Below are 25,266 nucleotides of genomic sequence, written 5' to 3'. Positions count from 1 at the left end.
AATTTAAATGAAGGGAAAATGGGGTGGGATGCTAAGTGTTGGGATGAACAATTCGCACAACAGAACTCTCTAGTTTTCCGAAGTGGGTTGTGAACTGTAAAATGATTTGTAAAAACCAGCTGTGGTATTCAGCCAGTTCGTACTGGGTTGGGCAAACTGGTAGTGGAGATTGCGGGTGAGCCTGCCCCAGCGTAAAGACGTCCTATTTATCCACGTTTTCGAGGCCGGGCACATGCAGGCGGCAAACCAGTGTTAAGAATATGTGAAACCCACTGCTGGTAAAAACGAAATAAAGATACTAGATTTAATGCTTTCACAAATATGGATTCAGATTTTCCGCTCGGAGGAAAACTTCAGGCGAGGGAAATAATTCACTCGCCTGAATAATTGGATTTAGCTCAGCACAGGAATACAGTGTTCTACATTGCCGCTTGTCCCTGAACTGTGTGACTTTAAGGCATAACAACTCCCAATTTTACATTTGTCATCCCTCAATAGACTCTTTAGAAGAGAGGCTAGAATTGTATGAAGAAATAAGCAAGCGACATCCACGGGCTGTTTCACCTCGAAGGCTACCTTTAAACTTCGTCACAGGTAACCCGTCGCCTTCTTTATATCGTACGGCTCCACGATACTTAAAAAGTATTTTTTTTTCATTTGCATTTCACCTGCAGTGGAAGATTCGTCTTTGGTTTTCTTTCGAAAATATAGAGTTTATTTTGTTTAGATACACCGCCGTGAACCAAAAAGCAATTTCTGACACAAAGCATCCAGAAAAGCTTAAGGGCTTTTAAGACAAGCTATGTTTAGCTGGATTTTATTCAGATCCAATAGCTTGTAACAGTTATTGCTGTGGCTAACCACAATTTTCTAGGAATCTGGGAATATTGATCTTTAATAGGAAACACTCAGCTATCTCTTTGAACCAACACAAGTGATTAGTGGGGAAGCTATTGCCAACCTCCTAGAAAGATACCAAAAGTATTTAATTTTTTTTTAAAAAAAATATTTGTATCCCGCCTGTAGTATTTTTTACAAACAACTCAAGGCAGCAGATGTATCCAACATAACTTCCTCCTTCTATTTTCCCCACAACAACAACACTATGAGGTCGATTGGGTTGAGAGAGAGTCACTGGCTCAAAGTCACCCAGCTGGCTTTCATGCCTAAGGCAGGACTAGAACTCCCAGTCTCCTAGTGATTAGTCCAAAATCACCCAGCTGGTTTTCATGCCTAAGGCGGGACTAGAACTCCCAGTCTCCTAGTGATTAGTCCAAAATCACCCAGCTGGCTTTCATGCCTAGGGCGGGACTAGAACTCCCAGTCTCCTAGTGATTGGTCCAGAATCACCCAGCTGGCTTTCATGCCTAAGGCGGGACTAGAACTCCCAGTCTCCTAGTGATTGGTCCAAGGTCATCTTGTGGGCTTTCATGACGTAAGGCAGGACTGGAACTCACAGTCTCCTGCTTTCTGGTCTGGTACTGTAATCAATAGACCCGTGATGGCGAACCTATGGCATGCGTGCCAGAGGTGGCACGCAACGCCCTCTCTGTGGGCACACGAGCCGTCACCCCAGCTCAGCTCTGCCGCGCATGCGCACGTACCTCCCGCCAGCCAGCTGGTCTTTGGGTCTCTACCGCGCATTTGTGGGGGTGGGGGTCATGCACGCATGTGCCGGGGGTTGGGCGCCTGCGTGGGGGCCATGCACGCATTGCATTTTGGGGGTGCGTGCCTGCACACATTTGCAGGCACACACTTTGGGCACCCGTTCCAGAAAAGGTTAGTCATCACTGCACTAGCTGACTCTCCAAAGGTACCTGGGCAATTGATAAAACTTCAGTATCTGGACACACCTATAAAGGTTCTTGATGGAGAAGATGATTGAATCTGCCCATCAATGCCATTGACGGTAGATTACCTAGGCCCACCACTTGTAATAGTGCAAGGAATGTGATCAAAATACTTAGGAGTGATAAAGTACCAATAAAAAATATTTGTAGCTCAGGGTTGAACTGTGAGATCCTTGGTAGACTCTGAGCTTGGGTGTTTTCATTTCATTACCTGACTAGGTTAACATAATCAGCGCTAGAAGGGAGTGAGGTTTGCAAACCCAATTTCCTTCTAACATTGTTACTAAATTGGCCCCAGATAAAGTTCAATAGAATTCAAGAGGTGTTTATGAGAATGTAATGACTCTAGGCTGATGACTTGCTTAACTCTGCCCTCTCTCTCTTTCTCTTCCTTCTTTTCTACATCAGTACAAGCAAAACTTTTATATAGAGAGAAAGAACCCGTTTGTCAGAACATGTAAAGTTTTGTTGAGGCTTCTCGGAGCCCAGGGAGTTAGTGTAAAAGGCTGCTCTGTGTGCATAAGAATCAGATGTTTATTCTAAAATTATTGACTGCATCACCTTCTAAAATTGAAGATGGCAAAGCAAGATTATTTCTCAAAAGTTGAAAAGCTTGCATGAGAATCAACCACAAAAAAAATGAATATCTGATTCGTACACATACATTTGAATCTTTTCAGTATCATTCTACATCATTGCAATCAATTATTCCAGCATCTAATATTAGCCACTAGTTTTAATAGGCCAGGATCTCCTTAACTACCATTATGTAGTGACTGAACACTTTGTAATTGTTGTTAATTCCATCCAGAGATGTTAAACGAGAATAGCAAACCATCATGTACGGTACATTACGGGTTTTGAGAACAAATTTGTCCCCAGCAATCTTAAAAATCAGGTTGCTTAACTGCAATCTACATATATTATGCAAATTGACCCATAATTTCCATAATTTTTCTAGAGGAGTGCAAGTTACAGTATGAATTTCTCGAAATAGTTTTTTCTTTACATTGTTATCTTTGTGATTTTTCATAGTTTATGCAAAATGAACAATGGGGTTACTATGTAATATAATCTATGTTTTTTTGCTTCTAGGTGAAAAATTTAGAGAATTGTTGGATAAATTCCTAAGGGTTAACTTCAGCAAAGGTTGCCCACCCCTGTTTACCACTTTGAAATCTTTGTACTACAGTACAGAAAAGGTCAGTTTTCTTATAGTCCCTGTATGCATGCACACATTTGTATATATTCTCTCTATATAAAAATGGATGTGTGTGTGTATGTATGTATGTTCCAGCATAACTCTGGAACGACTCGAGCAATTCAACCAAACTTGGTACACAGATGACTTACTATCTGGAAACAAATACTGGGGAGGGGGGGGGGGAGTAAGACATCCCTGGGGTCTGTGTCTGTGTCAGTGTGTTCCAGAATAACTCTGGAACGCCTGGGCCATTAAGGAGAGTGAGTGCGGCATCCTAGAGCAGCAATTGTTTGTGATGTCAGTTCGTTCACAGCTTCCTCTGGAAAGGCAGCCATGATGTTCACCTTCCAGTGGACCAATGGGGAAGCGCCTGATGGATTTGGGGCAAAGTGCCAGGATCGTAGACAGGATGGGAAAAAAGAGCGCATAGGAGGGGGAAAGGTTGGGGCAGGGATGATGGGCATGGAGTAGAGGGAAGAAAGGCCCTTCTCAATGGCTCCCTGTCAGACAAAGGCTTCGACGTCTATAAATACCCGGGCAACGCCAGGTTATCAGCTAGTATGTGTGTGTGTGTGTGTGTATGTGTGTGTGTGTGTGTGTGTGTGTGTGTGTATAAAAACAACATTCATATATTTCACAAATCATTCAACAATAATTGTTACTTTCTGGTAATATATGTTGGATGGAACCGGTGGGAAAGTAGGTTCTTGTTTAAAAAAAAAAAAACAAAGTCAGATTATACCACTCATAGTAACTTCAAGAAAAAGTATGGATGCATTAATTCTCACAATGGAAGAGTTGATGGAGCTAGCAGAGATGTCGAATGAGATGCTTAAAGAAAAGGATATGTTCCATTTTATGTTAACTTGGAACGCTTCTGTGCTCGAGACAAAAAAACAATGAAATTCTGACTTCGGGATTTGCCGATTAGATAAGCGTGTGATTGCAGAAATGGTTACTATATATTCTAAATATGCAAAAGTAAAAAAAAATTGAGACTGTAACGTTCATACCTTTATTCTACCGTGCTGAAAATATTTGAAAGTCAATGCTTTTTTTTAACCCCATACTTCTCACTCTCTCCACCCTTCTCCTTCTCCCATTTTCACATTATCTTTATTTTTCCTTATTTTTTTACATTTTGATACATTGAATAAAATTTTAAGAAAAAAAAGAAAGAAAGAATGAAAATACCCAACATTTTATTTGGGAAAATAACTGCTGCAGAAAAAGACTCTACAGTAGATGGCAGCAAAAAGAGGCATGCAACTCTTTATCGCCATCTAGTGGTTTTCCAAGGAGGTGTTTTCAAGAATGTACAACAGCGAGTTGTACAGAAAGTACCTTAACGTTCTGTCAAGTTAAGAAATTGCAATGTTTGTTGTTCATTGAGTGATGCGCTTTATAGAGAGAATGAATGAATGTTAATTCAGACAGTAACCCCAGGAATATTTTAACACAACTTTCTTAATTCTCTTTTGTAGATTTCAACAATCCAAGAGCTGGTAATTAGTTACGAAGCTTCTTTGAAAACCTGTCACATGTTTAGTCCAGATGGTAAGCTTCGGTGCTGAGGAACGTAGCTAAAATGCAAAGTTTAATGAGTGTAATCTGGACTGGTGTATCTTCACAGGGGAATCTGTTTTCTTAAGAACCGAGCCTTTTGATAATCTATACTTCTAGTTTAAGCGTTGCGAATTGTTCTATGTGTGTTGCAGAAAACGGAGAGCAAGAACCCCCAACAACGCTGCTTTGGGTTCGTTATTTCCTTGCGCAGCATTTCGACAAGCTTGGCCAATTTTCCTTGGCATTGGATTACATCAACTCTGCTGTGACGAGTACTCCAACGTTAATAGAGCTGTTCTATTTAAAAGCCAAAATTTATAAGGTCATTGCCCTTCCTTAACTATCGCATATTCGGAATATGTGAATCTTGGTGTGTTTATATTTCATGTAACTTGATAATGCACTTAAAGACAAAGGTAGATAGTGAAGAGCAGGATGATTTGACTTGTAGAATAGAATAGGGTAGAGTAGGGTAGGTAGAATAGAGTAGAGTAGAGTAGAGTAGAGTAGAGTAGAGTAGAGTAGAGTAGAATCAATACATAGAAAATAGAACAGAAGGTTTCCATATTGGTTCATTCTTCATCCTAAAACTTTAGAATATATTCGGAGTTGCTCTTCTACCTTTCCATATCTCCCTTCTTCCACAACCATTCCTCTGCTTCTCCCCTCTTACACTTCCAAAAGATAATATGTGCGATAAGAATGGTTAAAGAGATTATACATTTATATAAGTTTTATGAGAAATAAAAATAACGAACTTTTATATTAAAAAAAAAAGAAAATAGAACAGAAGGATAGGATAGGATAGGATAGGATAGGATAGGATAGGATAGGATAGGATAGGATAGGATAGGATAGGATAGGATAAAAAAATAGGATAGGATAAGATAGTGTAGGATAGAGTAGAGTAGAATAAATAGAAAATAGAATGGAATGGAATGGAATAGAATAGAATAGAATAGAATAGAATAGAATAGAATAGAATAGAATAGAATAGAATAGAATAGAATAGAATAGAATAGAATAGAATAGAATAGAAAATATGGAATAGGATGGGATGGAATAGAATAGAATAGAATAGAATAGAATAGAATAGAATAGAATAGAATAGAATAGAATAGAATAGAATAGAATAGAATAGAATAGAATAGAAAATATGGGATGGGAGTGGAGTGGACTGGAGTGGAACGGAACGAAACAGAACAGAACAGAACAGAACAGAACAGAACAGAACAGAACAATAGAATATTTATTGATTAAGTCATTTGACCTTGTAGAAAATATCAATGGGTTGATATCCAACACACAAATGTCAATTCAGAACAGAACATGATGTTAGAGTGCCAGTAACCTCGGAATCTGTAATATCAGGAAGAAAGGGAATTCAGATTTAGTTTTATACTGTTTTTTTGTTCTTGAGAAAACCCAGGTTTGTTCTACACTCTAATGCTCTGCAATTACGGATGCGATTTGTCAGCCGTGACAGTTTTCTAATTATGATCTTTTTTTAAATCAGTGTATTCCGAGTTTATTGTTCACCTAATGACATAGGCTAGAGAGGGCTGTAATTTTATCCTCCTCTAATGTTTTGAGCGAAAGGAAGGTTTTTTTAAATGCTGCGTAGCGCCCTTCTTATTGATTGAAATGAAATTGAATATAGATTCCCTTGCCCCATAGCATGTAGGCAACCTCAAGGAAGCTGCCAGATGGATGGACGAGGCCCAGTCCTTGGATACGGCAGACAGATTCATCAATTCCAAGTGTGCAAAATATATGCTGAGAGCAAATCTGGTCAAGGAAGCCGAGGAGATGTGTTCCAAGTTCACACGGGTAAAAGAAAAATAATTATGTTATCACAAAAGGTCAATAGAAATAAAGTTTGTTTTCTTTTTTTAAAAGAATGCATCTGTTGTTATAAACTTTCTTAAACTTTTCATCTCAAATACACTTTTGATATATTTACAGATGTCTGTTAAGCATAAAGTGGCGCTTTTTTTTAAATTGAGTCTAAATAGAAGTAGGAATACATTTCTAGAAAAAACACGTTTCCTTGTAGTGTTTTAAACGTGGGACTACAACATAAAGTAGTTCATTAGAAATAATTCTGTTGCAAATATAATCTATTATATTATTCATAAAGTCGAACAATATAAAAATATTTATAGCAACTCTATTTTCTTTTTTTCTTTTTTTTTTTGACAAGTTTTATTAGTGTGTCCCCCCCCCCAAAAATACAGAGTATTTTTACAGGATATCTTAAACAGAATTAAGAGTGGTGCGGTAGCCTAGAGGTGAAGCTCTCGCCTCACAATCGGGAGGCTGTGAGTTTGATCCTAGATAGAGGCAGATATTTCTCTCTCTGGGCACATTGAGAATTTATCTGCTGAACAAAACTCCGCACTGGTGACAAGAAGGGCATCTGGCCAGTAAAGACTCTGCTAGCTCCATTCAGTTGCCCAGACTCCACCCCGCAAGGGTGTCAGCATTCTGATGCTGCCATAAAAAGACGAGGCTTGACTTTTCACCTACTTATTTTCTCTGTAGATAATATCCCCTAGGAGATGGGATGGGAGGGGGACATTCCTGTGGGTTGAGGTCAGAAGCTGGGGAGACTGACTTAGAAGATGGCCAATGAGAAGATGAGAATTGGGGAACGGAAAGGGAAGGGTTTGGGGGTCAGAGGGCTAGTATCCGCTACGACGAAGTCGGGGCCAGATCTGTCGTACTCAATAAATGGAATATTTCAGCAAAGATTAATTGTTTGGGAGTGCAATTTATTTGAGATGACATCGAAACCTGACAAAGGGATTATGGGGTCGTTAAAAGAAGACAATCTTAAGTAGAATTAAGGCTATTTCTAAAGTACTTTTCTTATTTTCCAGGAAGGGACTTCTGCCACGGAGAATCTCAATGAAATGCAGTGTATGTGGTTTCAGACAGAATGTGCCCTCGCTTTTCAAAGATTAGGAAAATACGGGGAAGCTTTGAAGCAGTGCCACGAAATTGAGAGGGTAAGTCGATCAACGGACGGGTTGGGTTTTTTCCTGATTATACCACTTCCCCTAGTGAATGTGGGTTTGATTACTCACTGCCCAAAGAAAATCTACAAGGAAAGGATCCTGAATTTAAAAGAATCCCCACCACAAAAATAAAACCTGAACAGAAACGAAAAAGAATCAGGCACTATCACCGCGCGGTCAGCTCATCTAAGCAAACTTTTCTGATTTGGGCTTCAGTTTCTTGGAAAATAGGCTTTGTTTTCCTTTCAAAGGAATGGCAGGGTTTGTAAACTTGTAAAAAGCCTCTATTTTTCTTTTCCCCCATGCCGGTTATTATGTTTTTAAGGGTTGCTTCCAGTGGTGGGTTTCAAAATTTTTTACTACCGGTTCTGTGGGCGTGGCTTGATGGGCATGGCAGGGGAAGGATACTGTAAAATCTCCATTCCTTCCCCACTCCAAGGAAGGATACTGCAAAATCCCCATTCCCACCCCACTCCAGGGGAAGGATACTGCAAAATCTCCATTTCCTCCTGATCAGCTGGGACTCGGGAGGCAGAGAATAGATGGGGGCCAGTCAGAATTTAGACTACTCTAGTCTACTCTACTCTATTTTCTGTTCTATTCTATTCTATTCTATTCTACTTTACTCTATTCTACTGTACTCTATTTTCTATTCTATTCCACTCTACTCTACTCTACTCTACTCTACTCTATTTTCTATTCTATTCTATTCTATTCTATTCTATTCTATTCTATTCTATTCTATTCTATTCTATTCTATTCTATTCCATATTCTATTCTATTCTATTCTATTCTATTCTATTCTATTCTATTCTACTTTACTCTACTCTACTCTACTCTACTCTACTCTATTTTCTTTTCTATTCTATTCTACTGTACTCTACTCTATTTTCTATTTTACTCTATTTTCTATTCTATTCTATTCTATTCTATTCTACTCTATCTACTCTATTTTCTATTCTATTCTACTCTACTCTACTCTACTCTACTCTACTCTACTCTACTCTACTCTATTCTTAGCAGCGGGTTGGGCTAGAAGACCTCCAAGGTCCCTTCCCACTCGGTTATCCTGCCTTCTCTCGTGTGTTTCAGCACTTCTTTGAGATCACAGATGACCAGTTTGACTTCCATACCTATTGTTTGAGGAAGATGACCTTGCGTGCCTACGTCGATCTCTTGAGGTTAGAAGACGTGCTACGAAAACACGCTTTTTATTTCAAGGCGGCGCGATCAGCCATAGAAATTTACTTGAAGCTGCACGACAACCCCTTGGCCAGCGAGAACAAAGAGCAGGAAGTGAACTCAGGTATTTGAGCTTTCGCCATACAGGATCTGTATTCACTTCCAAAGGGGGATTCCAGCAATCAGGATTGTTTGCGCTTAAGAATTTCAAATTTCCTCCTCCTCCCCCTCCTCCTCCTCCTCCTCCTCCTCCTCCTCCTCTCCACAAACCCAACTCTCTTCTAGCATTGATGATGTTATCTAGTTGGGTAATGCAACATCTGCAAAAAAAAACAACCAAGCTCAGAGAGCACCAAGGAACCCTCTTTTCAACCCTGACCAATAAATATTCTCTTTTATCAGTAAATAAGAGTACAGGTAGCCCTTGACTTGCAATAGCAAAAGCACTTAAACTTATATACCGCTTCACTCTGCTTTCCAGCCCTCTCTAAGCGGTTTACAGAGTCGACCTCTTGCCCCCCCCCCCCAACAATCTGGGTCCTCGTTTTATCAACTTCGGAAGGACAGAAGGCTGAGTCAACCTTGAGCCGGTCAGGATCGAACTGCTGGCAGAGGGCAGAGTTAGCCTACAATATGGCAATACTGCATTAGATCATTAGATCATCAAAATTAACAATAGCACTGAAAAAAGTTTTTCACACTTACGTAGGTAGTGTGAAAATACACACTTTCACACTAACGACTGTTGCTGTGTCCCCATGGTCACATGATCAATTCAGGCGCTTGGCAACTGGCATGTAGTTATGACAGTTGCAGTGTCCTGTGGTTACACAATCCCCTTTTGTGACCTTCTGACGAGCAGTGGGGGAAGCCAGATTTGCTTAACAACCACTGCAGCAATTCACTTAACGGCCGTGGCCAGAAAGGTCGTAAAACCGGGCAAAACTCCCTGAACAAACGTCTCAATTTAACGACAGAAACGTTGGGCTCAGTTGTTGGTCGTACATTGGGAGGGGGTACCCACCCGGGTCAAAAACGAAAACGAAAAAATAATTCTGTTTTTCCTACAGAAAACCTTTCTGCCAAAGAACTGAAGAAAATGCTCAGCAAGCAGCGGCGGGCGCAGAAGAAAGCGAAACTGGAGGAGGAGAAGAAACACGCGGAACGAGAGCGGCAGCAGAAGAGTCAGAAGAAGAAACGAGACGAAGAAGAGGAGGAGACCAGCGGCCTGAAGGAAGAGTTAATTCCTGAGAAACTGGAAAGGGTAAAAACTCCACTTTTGCCTAATTCTAAGCAGCTGAGATTGGTCGTCCTACACGGTCTCCCCCGGAAACGAGGCAGGAGATAAATCTTATGTCAGGTTTCGAGGTCGTCTCAAATAAATTGCATTTCAAACAAAGTCTTTGATGAAAAACTCCCATTTATTAAGCACGACATTCTAACTCCGACTCCATCGTAGCCAACACTGACTTCCTGACCCAAAACCCTCCCTTTCCATTCCCCACTCCTCTGCACTCATTGGCCATCTTCCAAGTCACTCTACCCCTAATCTACTCCTCCAGCTCAAAGGAATTTCCCCCCTCCCATCCCATCTCCTAGGGGATATTATCTCCAGGGAAAATAAGTAGGTGAAAAGTCAAACGTCCCTTTCCAGACGCCTCCGCTTCTCCTTCTTATGTCAGCACTAGAGTAAATGCAGCTTGAAGTGCTGACATCTTAACGCATAAAAAACTAATTAGAGGCACTCCTCAATTTACGACAGTTCGTTTAGTGACCGAACTGAGTGATGCGGTGGCCTAGAAGTGGAGCTCTCACCTCACAATCAGGAGACTGTGAGTTCTATCCTAGGTAGAGGCAGATATTTCTCTCTCTAGGCACAATGAGAATATATCTGCTGGGGGGAAAACTCCGCATTGGCAACAGGAAGGGCATCCGGCCAGTAAACACTCTGCTAGCTCCATTCAGTTGCCCAGACTCCACCCCGCAAGGGATTACGGGGTCGTTAAATGAAGATGATGATGATTTAGTGACTGAAATTACCACGGCCCTTAAAAAAGGAATGTTTTTCACTCTTAATGGCCCTTGTGGCATCTCCATGGTCATCCCGTGATCGAAATTCAGACGCTTGTACCTACTGTTGTATAAAAGCAAAAAGTTGTGGCTGTAAGATTGCGATCTTCTCCTGTCCTAAAGAGAGTCAGAAGTCGGTGCTTTTTTCTTTCCTTTTCTCTTTTTTACACTATATTTCTGTTCTTTTCCCTCACCCTTTTCTTAGTTTTCCACTATTTTTCCTCTTTGTATTTTATACTTTGACAAACTGATAAAAAACCAAATATTATTATTTTTTTTAAAAAAAAGTCAGACGCTTGGCAAGTGGCTCATATTTCTGAGGGTCGCAGCGTCCCCGGGTCACGCCATCCCCTTCCGCGACCTTTCGACAAATCAGCGGGGAAGCCAAGTTTGCTTAACAACAGTATGACTGACTTCAAACCTGCCATGATTTGCTTAAATGCGGTGGCAAGAACACTCATAAAATAAGGACAACGCTCACTTCACAACCGTCTCGCTTAGCGGGGAAAATTTTGGGCTCCGTTGTGGTCTTAAATCGAGGACTGTAAATCCGATTGGCCGCGAGGCTCCAGGAGAGAAGCCTAAAAATCAAAGTTCTTTCTTCAGGTTGGCGAAAGGCTAGGAAACAAATCCATTTTTATGCAAGCTTCTCCTGAGACATGGTCTGATTCCATCATGGTTGAGCTGATTTTGGGGACCGCCATGTTTTTTGGAGGGCATTTTAGAGGGGGCTGTATCTGCCCCACGATGTACTGGTCTACCCAGTGCGAAGAGGAAAAATCAGGCCAACGTAGCTTCGACCCAGTCTAGCCAATGCGAAGAGGAAACATGCCAGCAGTTTGGGGAGTGGTGTCAAGCTGGCCACACCCACTCAGTTGGCCACACCCACCTAATCGGCCACACACACTCTCCCCCCCCCTCCTCGAGGTCAACCACAGCCCTGATGCGACCCTCAATGAAATTGAGTTTGACACCCCTGCTTTAGAGCAAAGTTCCCCGGCATTTTTGGGTTGGCAGCGGGGAGAAGGGGGAAGAGAGTGATTTCATGGGAGGGGAGGTGCACTTGCGCGCATTTGAGCACCCGCAACATTTGCAGCGATGTTCACGTGAACGGGGCCGCAAATGCCCCCAACGAGACTCGGACAAACGGGGCCATAGGCGTGAACATTGCTGCAAATTTTGTGGGTGCTCATACGCATGCATGCATACCTGCCCCTCCACAAAATCTTCCCCTTTGCCAACCCGGAAACGTCAATTAGGCCACAGCTCAGTAGCGGGCCACAGTCCACAGGTTGGGGACCCCAGTTTTAAAAGTTCTGATAAGAGAACCAGTTTCCCTTGTTAGTTTCCTTCCTTCCTCTTCCAGTTGGGAGAAGTTGTGTCTCGTCTCAACCAATTCCTATAACTTGGATGACGGTTGTAACTTTTAATCCCTAGATAAGAGCTGAGGAAGGAATACTACGTTTGCTATCAACGTAAGGCCGCAATGGGGCCCAAAATTTCGGTTGCTCAGCGAGACAAGTTTTGCCCTATTTTACGACCTTTCTCACCACAGTTGTTAAGTGAACCCCTGCAGTTGTTATGTAAGTATCACGGTTGTTAAGTGAAACTGGCTTCCCCGTGGACTTTGTTCGCATGAAGGTCACAAAAAGGGGTCACGTGATCCTGGAGATCGCAACTGTCATCAGTACATGCCAGTTTCCAAGCCTCTGAATTTTGATCACCTGAGCACGGGGAATGCTGCAATGGTCCATAAGTGTGAAAAAGGGTCGTAAGTCATTTTTTTCAGTACCATGGTAACTTCGAACGGTCACTAAATGAATTGTTATAAGTGGAGGATTACCTGTAGATTAGAACCAAGAATTCGGATGTCAAACTTCAAACTTTCTATCCTGTTTGACGTCTCTCTACCCTAGGAGCAACGCTACTCAAACGTTACGAAAAAGGGGGAAAGTGCAAACACTCCAGCACCAAATTATGACGAGCTTACTCCTTGAAATTCTTTTCATACGCTCTGGTTTGTAACCTACTCGCTTTTCTGTTGTTGAGACAGGTGGAAAATCCCTTGGAGGAGGCGATTAAATTCCTTATACCTCTGAAGAACCTCGCCGCCGACAACATAGACACCCATCTACTAGCCTTTGAAATATATTTCAGGAAAGGTAAACTGCATGCAGTTGTAACATGGGAGAAGGAGATGGTTTTGTAACGCGGATGTATGTACTGTGCATACTCTCCCGATTTTACATTGTGATCAACGTGCGTGTCATTTTTTTAGCATCTGAAATTATCTGTACAGAATACAGGTGGAAGTTTGTTTGTTTGTTTGTTTATTTATTTATTCATTCATTCATTCATTCATTCATTCATTCATTCATTCATTCATTTATTTATTTATTTATTTATTTATTTATTTATTTATTTATTTATTTATTTATTTATTTATTTATTTATTTATCAAATTTCTATACCGCCCTACTCTCGAAGGACTCAGGGCGGTGAACAGCCAAGATAAAATACAGATAATACAAATATTAAAAAATCCCTTAAAATTATTAAATATTTTGGCCGAAACACAGATTAAAACACCCAATTTATAAAATCACACAAATTAAAAATTTAAAAGAGGAGAGTTAGTTCTAGGTCGGTTTAATGAAATCTATTTTAGATAGCGCTAAAATGGTCAGATAGGTTTCGTTTCCTGCATAAGTGCATTAATCCTGAAGAAAAATGCTTGGCTGCCATGTAATGTACATTAATTCTTTAATCTGTGTAATTTATATAGTCCAGCTCAACAAGCAGGCCTCCATATCTGTCTATCCCCCGCTCTCTCTCTCTCCCTCCCTCCCTCTCTCTCATCATCCATCTATTATCTATATCTATCCATCAATCTAATCTATCTATGTATCTTCTATCATGTATCATCTATCTATATTTATCTTCTGTCTATCATCTACATCTATCTATCTATCTATCTATTTATTTATCTAATCTATCTACTATTTACTATCTATATCTACTATCGTCTATATCTAACTACCTACCTTCTATCTACCTATCAATCTAATCTATCTATGTATCTTCTATCATCTATTTATCATCTATCTATTATCTATCTTCTATCAATCTAATCTATGTTTCTATCATGTATCATCTATCTATATTTATCTTCTATCTATCATCTACATCTATCTATCTCTTCTATCAATCTAATCTATGTATCGTCTATCTATATATATCTATATATTTTCTATCATCTATTTATCATCTATTAGATAATAGAGAATGATATCTATCTATCTTCTATCTATCTATCTATCTATCTATCTATCTATCTATCTATCTATTTATCTACTATCTATATCTACTATCATCTATATCTATCTATCTACCTTCTATCTACCTATCAATCTAATCTATCTATGTATCTTCTATCATCTATTTATCATCTATCTATTATCTATCTTCTATCAATCTAATCTATGTATCTTCTATCTATCATATATTTATCATCTATCTATCTATTATCTATCTTCTATCTATCAATCTAATCTATGTATCATCTATATATATATCATCTATGTATTTTCTATCTATCATCTATTAGATAATAGATGATCTATATCTATCTATTTATCTGATCTATTTTCTATCTATCTCTTATCATCTATCATCTATATCTATGTATCTTCTATCTATCATCTTATTATCTACTATCTGTCAAGCTAATCTGTCTCTATCTTCTGTCTATCTCTATCTATCATCTATCTATCATCTGCTTATTGAACTGAACTATATAAATTACATAGATCACAAAAAAAAATTAAGGTTTTTTTTTTAAAAATGTTCATTTTTCTAATTAGCTAAGTGTCTGAATTTTCATCACCTGACCACGGGGATGGTACATGGTCGTAAGTGTGAAAAACGGTCATAAATCACTTTTTTTCAGGGCCGTTGTAACTTCAAATGGTCACTAGATGACCCGTTATAAATTGAGGACTATCTATAGTGAGCACCCTGGATCTGTTTTCCTGTTGTAAGCCCCTTCCCACGGGGGATTGATATCAATTGCATAGCCTTATTTAAAATAATAAAATCGCATTTTTTTTTTCTCTGTTTCATCCAGGAAAGTTCCTGCTAATGTTGCAGTCCGTTAAAAGGGCTTTTGCTATCGGTGATAACAACCCCTGGCTACATGAATGTTTGATTAAATTTTCCAAGTGTGGTAAGTACAAAATAAAACTGGCCCCTTTGCCGTAAAATTCTGCTAAGTTTCCTAAAAATATAATCAACAGCACGTCTGAATCTTTATATTCCTAGTGTCGAATCACAGTAATTTGCCAGAAATCGTGAACAAGGTCCTTACGCAAGAAATGGAGAAGATTTTTATTAGCAAAGATTTGGAAAGTTTCAACGAAGAATTTCTCAAGCGTAATTCTACCTCTGTACGGCACCTGCTCTCAGGTATGTATCAACAGGTGTGTTTAAACACCGATGTGCTGACAAACCTACATATTATCACTGCAGGAATAAAGTTGTGTGCAAGAGAGCAGGCACAACACAATCTCCTGTGCTCAAATCATAAGGCAAAGTTTTGCAAATTCATTTCCATTTTTTGTACAGGCAATCCTCGAGTTACAGCCACAATTCAGCCCAGCCTTTATGTTGCTAAGTGAGACATTTGGTTAAGTGAATTTTGCCCCATTTTACGACGTCTCCTGCCATAGTTGTTAAGTGAATCATTGCAGTTTTAAAGTTAGTAACCCAGTTGTTAAATGAATCTGACTTCGCTGGTCAAAAGACACAGCAACCGTCATAAGTACATGCCAGTTGCCAAGCATCTGAATTTCAATCACATGATCATGGGGACACTGCAACTGTCATAAATGTGAAAAACGGTCGTAAGTCACTTTTTTCAATACCGTTGTAACTTTGAACGGTCACTAAACCAACCATTGTAAGTCAAGGACTACCTGTATTGTAAAATTCAGGGTCACGAGCCTAGATTGAGCGATAAAGAAGCTAGATTATCTTTTGATTTAATTTACATGATTTCTGATGAATACACCGATCTTAATTTTGTCTTCCCATTCCAAGAGAGAGAGAGAGAGAGAGAAGGAAAAATATGTTTTTGTGTTGTTGCGACTGCCTTTTAATTTAGTAATCTCAAGAGTTTGGTCAATAATGTGAGTGGTACGGTGGCCTAGAGGTGGAGCTCTCGCCTCACAATCAGGAGGCTGTGAGTTCAATCCTAGTTAGAGGCAGACATTTCTCTCTCTGGGCATGATGAGAATATATCTGCCGAACAAAACTCCGCACTGGCGACAGGAAGGGCATCTGGCCAGTAAATACTCTGTTAGCTCCATTCAGTTGCCCAGGCTCCACCCCGCAAGGGATTATGGGATCGTTAAAAGAAGATGAAGTGTTCGGTCAATAATGTCATCAGAGGCAAGATCTTTTTCCACGTAATAAAAATCTCTGATACTTGTATTCCAGAACGGCGATAATAGCATCTGGCAAATAAATATATTCCTCTAATGCCTAATAGATAAGATCGAACGTCTTCCATTTTTTAAAATCTTAATATACTCCTCTGTGTGATTGTTTCAAATGGATTAATATAAAGTATAATGGGCTGCAGCCACTAAAAACCTGTTTTTTTTTTCTTTATATAAAAGGAACATCCTTTTCTTTTAATAAGCTGCTTTTTTCCCTCTCTTGGAGGTGCCAAAATGATGTATTTCCTGGATAATTCAAGGCAAGAGAAAGCAATCGCCATTGCTACTAGACTCGACGAAGCCATGAGAGACAGAAACGTGAAGGTAAAAATAAAGTTTTTCCCCTAGTTTGGGGATCCCAAATAGCACATCCTTTCAATAGATGTTTGATTCTCTCATTCTCTCTCTCTCTCTCTCTCTCTCTCTCTCTCTCTCTCTCTCTCTCATCATCCATCTATTATCTATCTATCTATCATCTATCTATCTATCTATGTATCTATCTATCTATCATCTATCTATGAGAGACAGAAACTTGAAGATAAAAATAAAGTACCAGGGAAATCAGGAGATCCCGGCAGATTAAATGGTTATAAAGATTTATTGCAAGCTTAAGGTGTCTACAAGAATCTGGCCAACTAACAGTCAAGGGAAATGAGCGGGAGATAAGATAGGAATTCAAAATGGGCTGGTCTTAGCTCTCTTGCGGACGCTCAGGGACTTGTGACTTATGACGTGTTTAACACCTCCCTCCGGCTCAGCCTGGTCATCTCCTCTACAGGTAGTCCTCGACTTATGACCACAGCTATTTTTGTCATATTTGTCCCTCGGCGTTACCTTCTCACAAAGCTGAAGAAAGAAAAACAATTGACAAAAAAATATTTTATCTCCGTTTGGACGGTGTTTGTAATTTCCATTTTGGATCTTACAATTCCATTCATAGTCCTCGACTTAGAACCACAGTGGAGCCAAAACTTTCTGTTGCTAAGTGAGACATTTGTTGAGTGAGTTTTTCCCCCATTTTACGACCTTGCCTGCCATTGTTGTTAAGTGAATCAGTGCAGTTGTCAAGTTAATAATGGTTATTAAGTGAATCTGGCTTCCCCAATGTCTTTCCTTGTCACAAGGTCACAAAAAGGGATCATATGACCCTGGGACACGGCAACCGTCATAAATATGAGTCAGTTGCCAAGCTTCTGAATTTTTATCATGTCAGCAAGGAGATGCCACAACAGTCATAAATGTGAAAAACAGTCCTAAGTCACTTTTTTCACTGCCGTTCCAACAGTCACTAAACGAACTGTCGTAAGTGGAGGACTACCAGTATTAAATCTGATGAAGAATTCTGCTTTTGACGCTTCTGCTCATGTGTTAATCTGCAGATTTTAACGACGGTTTTGGATTTCTTGCGTGACGGCACCTTTGGAGAATGCCACAGCCAGAGCGAGGCGTATCGGACCGCGTGCCACAAAATGTTCCCTTTAGCGACGGCCTTCATGTCTCCAACCAGTGACGAGGACGGTTGCTTTGCCCCCATGAATCATATGGCCATCAATCATGAAGTGCTGACCAATGAGATTTGAAACAGAAGGCGGGACTAGCTCCTGACAGTCCAGGGATCGTCTGGGATCTTCCGTCTGGATCTCATCGGAACCCACTCAGCTGTCCAACCCGGGAAACTGGAGGCAAATCTACTGTGCTGAAACTCCTTTTTTCCCTCAACAAGAGCTGCCGATATTAATATAAACAGCCTTTTTTTTTTTTTTTGCATAATACTGGCTGTGTTTATACTTTGTACAGCTATAAATCTTTCTATTCTGAATCGTCGACCCATAAATTCCATTGAATATGCCAATAAATACGATCACTTCTATCAAAACGTGTTGGATGGCTTTGCAAGGAAGATGTCCATCTGAGGAGAATCTGAGAAGAGGCCGCCATCTTGTCTGTGTCACCATCCGTGGAAAGTCCTGCATGTTGAAGTTAACAAACCAGGATAAATATAGCCTCGACACATATTTTTCATCGGTTTTATGTTTCGGTGGTGTCCTTGGTGCTCCCTGAACTGGGTTGTTTTCTTGCAGATATTTCATTGACCAACTAGGTAACAAACACAGGGCAAAACCCCGCTCCCTTCTTGCATTGATGACGTTACCTAGTTGGGTCGTGAAACGTTCTGCAAGAAAACCACCAACCTCAGAGAGCATCAAGGACCCTTTCATTTCAACCCTGAGCTACAAATATTATTTTCCATTTCTTTCAAAGCATGGATCGTGATGGGTACTGGCAGAGTTTTGTCAGTTTCCTAATAGTATTGTGTGGAAATTCTGATTTATTGGAAAAGCGCTTTCGGATTTATAAAATGGAGAATGTGTTTTTTAAAGCTGTAAATTATTTTGGTTCATAATGATTCTTTTCAACGATCCATTAAACATTTAATACCATTAAGTTGCCATTACGACGATTAAGTTACCTTTTTTATTACTTAGGAATTTTAAAAAAAACATTTCACTTCCAAAACAGAAGGGAGAGAATTAACGGAGAATGAGGTCGTAATAATAATGGTGAGCTACATTAAAATGTTTGAGAAATGAATCAGAAGCCAATAGTCGGAAAAAAATATTGTTGTATTACATGCTGTAAAGCTGTTAACGTTGAGTAAGGTTATTTTTTTTTTAAAAGCACAACTTCGTCTAATTATACATTGCATTTCATCTTTTTTTTTCCCTTTTATTTTTTTATAAGTTAACGTACCTGCACTTCACGTATAACATATCAACGTTTTGTTTCAGTTTTAAATGTTTTTTTTTCCCCCTCTTCAGGAGATAAATAAATATTCCTGAAAATGAAATAAATATTCCTGAAAAGAAAAGTCACTGTGGCTTGTATAAAAAGAAAAAATCTTTTGTTTTGAAAAAAAAACAAAAACAATGGAACCAGTTTGTTTTCAATTTTATTTTATTTTTTTGAGTAATGTAAATAGTTAAATGACGGAGGTCCTATGCAAAATTTAAAAAGGGAAGTTTTACCAAGATGTCATGAAGACAATCTCCTTTGTCATTTACTTAGGATCGATAGTTGAATGAAAACTTTACTGTAAAGAGTTCAACAATGTAATGCTGTAATAAATTATTTTGTACACTTGCTGCTGACGTTGGGGGTTTATGGTATTTTAAATTCTACAATTGCATTATAGTGCAATTGTTCTCAGAATAACAATAACCAATTTAATCTGTTTTAATATACAGGCGCTCCTCAATTTACGACCATAATAGAGCCCAACATTTCCATTGCTAAGCAAGACAATTGCTACGTGAATTTTGCTCCATTTTATGACCTTCTTTGCCACATTTGTTAAATCACTGCAGTTGTTAAATTAGCAACACGGTTGAAAGCGAATCTGGCTTCCTCGTTGACTTTGCTCGTCAGAAGGTCGCAAAAGGAGAACACGTGTGTTAAGGAATTCGCAGAGTAACCCTTGAATAGCAAGGGTGTGTACATGAAAGCGATTGAGAGTAGGTACGAATAAACACAGTCAACACACAGATACACCCAGTTGTGTTTACTTTCAGGAAATAGTAAGGCACAGTCCAATAAACAGTCCAGGTCATACACATATAAAGCAGGAGATAGCAAAACGACAGTCCAGGGATAATCCAATAACAAAGTCTTCTTACCAGTCGTCGTAGTCATTCACAAGAAACAGTTCTTCTGGATTTGCAAATAGTAGCATACAGAGATATCAGAACAAGAACAGCAAAGAAACAAACCATGTTTCTAGCTCCCTCTTAAGGAGATTGGCTACAGAGCTAACCAATCAGGACACTGTATGATGCAATACAGCAGTCTTAAAGCTACATTGATGGTTTATATATTCCCAACCCAACAAGGTAGGTAATACTCATTTCCTAACAACGTGACCCTGGGACACTGCAACTGTCATAAGTACATGCCAGTTGCCAAGCCTTTGCATGTTGATCACATGACCGGGGGGGATGCCACAACGGTCATAAGAGCGAGAAAGTCACTTTTTTTGGTGCCGTTGTAACTTTGGACAGTTACCAAGTGAACTCTTGTAAGTTGAGGACTACCTATAATTACATTGTATTGTTGCCCAGTGGCCGTATCTTGGTTAATGACAGGACTTTTCATTTTACAGAAATCTCCCATGTAGATACACATCAAATTTTTCTTCTGGAATGGATTGTGTATTAGATGTTGTGTCAATCAAAACTTTTATCAGGTCATGGACAAGCATAAAGGAGGATGGAATATAAACAATATTTTTTTAAAAAAAGCTTGAAAACAAATTACATATTTTTTAAAAAAAACATTAAAAGAACTATAAAATAAATAACGATAAATTTACAGGGAGCATCAAAAACATTAAATAAACACAACCTCTTTCCCCACAAAAGTTCATTCAAAATGTTTAATATTTATCAAATCTGTACACGAAGGCAACTCTAGGCGACTTACATTCAATAATCAAATGTTAAAACGATAAGGATCTCAAATTTAATGTATTCATATTAATTAAAATAAAACTCAGCAGAATGGAAAGGGAGGGAGCGCAGAGATAGATAGATAGATAGACAGACAGACAGACAGACAGACAGACAGACAGACAGACAGATGATAGATTAGATAGATAGGATAGATAGATATTAGAGATGGATGGATGGATGGATGATAGGATAGGATAGATGATCGATAGATGATGGATGGATGGATAGATGATAGAGATAGATAGATGATAATAGAAGATAGATATGGATGGATGGATGGATGGTTGATAGGATAGGATAGATGATAGAGATAGATGATGATGGATAGATGATGGATGGATGGATGGATGGATGGATAGATGATATAGATAGATGATAGATATGGATGGATGAATGGTTGACAGGATAGGATAGATGATAGAGATAGATGATAGATTGATGATGATGGATGGATGGATAGACAGATGATAGAGATAGATATGGGGTTTTTTTAAAGTGTATTTTTGACATGTTAATTTTGTGTAACTTTTGTTTTAGCTTTTTAAAAAAAATTATTTCCTTGTATCCCACCTTCGTTATGCTGGCTCTATGACCATCATAAAGATTTGGTGGATAACTAATGCCTCACCTCCACTGGGACATCTAAAGGTGGCCCATTTATAACAGGAGACCTTTTAGATGTCAGATAGGCCTCAAAGGTTCAAAGAAGGGAATCGTCCAGGGCTGAAATGTAAGGAATACTGAAGGATTGAAGTGGTGTCATTGCAAGCCTTCTTCTGGAGATATTGTCTTCATCTGCTCTATTTCTCCACTAGAGGGAACATGACCTCTTCGGTTGGAAAATCTCTCCAACAACTAACATATATATGTTACCTGGTTTGGAAAATGAAACGTCTGCAAGAAAAGAAGCTCAGAGAGCACCAAGGACCCCTCAACTAAAAATATAATTTGTAATCCCATCAAGCATAATTAGATCCTCCAAATTGACTTTGTGGTAGGGGAAGGAATATTTGCAAAATAACCATTATTCTACCTCTGTCTTCAGTAAAGGTACATTTGAGATAGTTCTACTCACAACGTGGATATATCGTTCTCTGTGGGAAAGTAGAATGGGACACATTACGTGAAGTTCTAGGTGAAAATGGTGAAGCTCTACATGAAAAAGTAGACCAGTACCTGGTAGATGACTTTTTGTGTGAAAGTTATGAACTTTGATGTGAAAAAACTAGAAAGATACATAAGAGTCCACCTTACTTAAGTGCTCAGAAAGGGAAGAGAGGAGAAGAGAAGGAAAAGGAGAAAGGAAGAGGATTGGGAAGGGAAAGGAAAGGAGGAAGGAAGAGAAGGGAAGGGAAGGAAGAGGGAAGAGAAAGAAAGGAAAGGGAAGGGAAGGAAAAAGAGAAAGGAAGAGAGATGGGAAGGAGAAAGGGAAAGGAAGACGGAAGAGAAGGGAAGAAGAGAAAGAAAGGAAAGAGAAGGAAGAGGAGAAAGGAAGAGGGATAGGATGGTGAAAGGGAAAGGAAGAGGGAAGGGAGGCTAAGGGAAGGAAAAGAGGAAAGGAAGAGGGAAAAGAAGGAGAAAGGGAGGAGAGAAGGGAAGAAGAAAAGGAAGGAGAAAGAAAGGGGAAGGAAAAGGGGAAAGGAAAAGGAAGAAAGTAGAAGGAAAGAAGAAGGGGGAAGGAAGAGAAGGTCAAAGGGAAGAGGGAAGAGGAGAGAAGGAAGAGGAGAAAGGAAGAGCAATGGGAATGGGAAGGAGAAAGACAAAGAAAGATGGAGGGGAAGAGTAGGCAAAAGGGAAAAGAAGAGGAAAGGGTAAAGGAAACTGGAGAAGCCATCCAATCCATCCCTATTTTTAATGCTTCCTGCACATTATAAAAAGTGGAAGGAGAGACAACGCCTGTCCACCAAGCAGTTAACCCTCCAAAGTTGTCAAGTCAAGAAGCACAACCAGAAAACTCCCTCGATCTTTGTTGCAACGTTGCATTGACAGAACGTTGCGAGACTTCCTGCCTTTCTCCTCCTCACTTTTTCTTTCGTTACTCTCCAGAAAAACTAGGGAAGATCCTTTGTGAAAGCACCCCCCCCTTGCTCTCCCCCCTTCTTGTGGAGCCTGAGATAGTAGTTTGCACAGGACGTTCTACGGTAAGTTACAATCTCTCCCTTCGGCCTCCCAAGGCCGTTCCCGCAGACCACAATACCAAGATAAGGTGGCAGCAAAAATTTTGTATCACTGCCTAGTTTTATCCCACTCAAGGACGGATGCGTCACCCCCTTAGCTGGGTCAGGGAGGGGGATTTGCACAATTTAGGCAGAGGGTTTTGTTTACCTGAGCTTTCCCCAGTTACCTGCTCAGGGCCAGGGAGCTGTTAAGTTTGTGCAAGGAGAAATAGATGGACAGGAAGAAATTCTTACTTACGGGTGGGGATGCTTTCCCTGGAGCTATAATGGTTGCAGGAACTGGGTATGTCTAGTTTGATGAAAAGAAGGATTAGGGGTGACATGATAGCAGTCTTCCAATATCTCAGGGTCTGCCCCAAAGAAGAGGGAGTCAAGCTATTCTCCAAAGCACCTGAGGGCAGGACAAGAAGCAACGGATGGAAACTAATCAAGGAGAGAAGCAACCTAGAACTAAGGACAGATTTCCTAACAGTGAGGACAATTAACCAGTGGAACTGCTTGCCACCAGAAGTTGTAAATGCTCCAACACTGGAAGCTTTTAAGAAGAGGTTGGACAACCATTTGTCTGAAGTGGTATACGGTTTCCTGCCTAAGCAGGAGGTTGGACTAGAAAGAATAATCTTTCTTGCTTGACTTGCAGTTTGGCTGCAGTTGCTTCTTTGAAACGGAAACAACTTTTCTGGGGTTGTTTTTTGGTTTTTTTTTGGAGACTCTGGTTTTTGGGAGACGCTGATTACAGTTTTGCATGAGCCGAACGGAGCAATAACTAAAACTTCCCCTGCAGGGAAAGGAGGGAGGAAAAAGTAGAAAATAAATTACGTTGGCAATAAATTACAACTTGACCTTCCTGTAATTTAATAATTTAATAATGCTACCAAGCTGCCTTCCGTTGAGGATCTGTCTACTGCACGAGTCAAAAAGAGGGCTGTGAAAATATTTACAGAGTCCTCGCATCCTGGACACAAACTGTTTCAATTCCTATCCTCAAAACGACGCTATAGAGCACTGCACACCAGAACAACTAGACACAAGGACAGTTTTTTCCTGAAAAACAAATAATTCTCACAACACTGTCAAACTATTCACTAAGGCTGCATTACTATTATTCTTCTCTTCCTTTCTAGTATCTATCTCTTCCCACTTATTACTATAACCATGTTGCTTGTATCTTTCAATTTATATTGTTTTTATATGTTTCCCAGTATGATTTGATAGCTTATTAGTAACCTTGACTATCACTAAGTGTTGTATCTTTTTATTCTCGATGAATGTATTTTATTCTCCTTATGTACACTGAGAGCATATGCACCAAAGACAAATTCCTTCTGTGTCCAATCACACTTGGCCAATAAAGAATTCTACTCTATTCTATTACGCTATTAATTCTGGAGGTTTCACTTCCATTGAATTGCAGATGCCCCAGGCTCTTGATAAAGTCAAATGCCTCTTGTTGGAAGGTGTTGGCCAACAGTTGAGGATCTAACCAAACACACTCTTTGCCTTGTCTGTTTGTTTTTTTTTAGCAATTGGATTAGATAAAGAGACACTTAAACAATTCTTGGAGAGATTTCTCCACTCTTCCGTGACTCCGAAGCTGACTTTATCGGTTCTGACCAGAACTGGATGTTACAGGACATGGAGGAACTCTGATCATGGATAAAGGCAAGAGCATGTAGGGGGCTGCTAGGAGGAAACCCCTGGGAAAATGTTTCTTCTGAGTGCCGTCCTCAAAAGGACCAATCCTGATGAGCTGAAGGACCCATTGGAGCTTCTATCTTAGTCCCATTTCATTAAACTTTAAATTAGAATTCCTCAAGAGTGCTACAAGGGATCATATAGAAGAAGTCTCAAAGGTGCTTTGATCCAAAAGTCAACTGGACTTTCTTGGGGGTTTTTTTTCCCTTGAAAAGGTTTTGCTTCTCACCTGAGAAGCTTCTTCAGTTCTGGAGAAGACGTGAGGAACTGGAGAAGTTCCTTGGATGAGAAGTGAAACATTTTCAAAGAAAAAAAGAAGAAGTCCATCCAGTTGCCTTTTGGAAAAAGGACTTTTGGAAAAACCACAACCTGGATGATGGAGAACGGACATTATAGGAGAAGGTTTCTCCCTTCACCCAAAGTATTTAACTTGTTTGTGGAGTTGACCCTCTTTCAAGGTTCATACAACCCACATTGACCCATCAGCTAATCCTAATGG

The 25,266-nt window shown here is 39.7% G+C and overlaps 1 protein-coding gene across 2 annotated transcripts in view; it reads left to right on the top strand.

Moving 5' to 3' along the window:
• NAA16 (N-alpha-acetyltransferase 16, NatA auxiliary subunit) overlaps nt 1–19,531 on the top strand; it is a 46,013-nt gene extending 26,482 nt beyond the window's left edge. Inside the window, exons 8-20 of one of the 2 annotated variants that reach the window (XM_070943241.1) lie at nt 499–594; nt 2,946–3,052; nt 4,539–4,611; nt 4,773–4,942; nt 6,298–6,450; nt 7,503–7,631; nt 8,733–8,946; nt 9,893–10,086; nt 12,946–13,054; nt 15,019–15,117; nt 15,213–15,356; nt 16,617–16,714; nt 17,770–19,531. In XM_070943241.1, the coding sequence (XP_070799342.1) occupies nt 499–594; nt 2,946–3,052; nt 4,539–4,611; nt 4,773–4,942; nt 6,298–6,450; nt 7,503–7,631; nt 8,733–8,946; nt 9,893–10,086; nt 12,946–13,054; nt 15,019–15,117; nt 15,213–15,356; nt 16,617–16,714; nt 17,770–17,970 (1,787 nt within the window). In that variant the 3' untranslated portion in view covers nt 17,971–19,531. The remainder of the gene's footprint in view (nt 1–498; nt 595–2,945; nt 3,053–4,538; nt 4,612–4,772; nt 4,943–6,297; nt 6,451–7,502; nt 7,632–8,732; nt 8,947–9,892; nt 10,087–12,945; nt 13,055–15,018; nt 15,118–15,212; nt 15,357–16,616; nt 16,715–17,769) is intronic. The other variant, XM_070943243.1, reaches the window with a different exon arrangement.
• Nucleotides 19,532–25,266: the final 5,735 nt, after the last annotated feature.

Source organism: Pituophis catenifer, unplaced genomic scaffold, assembly GCF_029215685.1.
Source record: "Pituophis catenifer annectens isolate HBS135680 unplaced genomic scaffold, rPitCat1.0.hap2 SCAF_4, whole genome shotgun sequence".
Classification (NCBI taxonomy): Eukaryota; Metazoa; Chordata; class Lepidosauria; order Squamata; family Colubridae; genus Pituophis; species Pituophis catenifer.
Note: the sequence above shows the minus strand (reverse complement) of the source record. Positions and strands in the feature narration are given on the sequence as shown.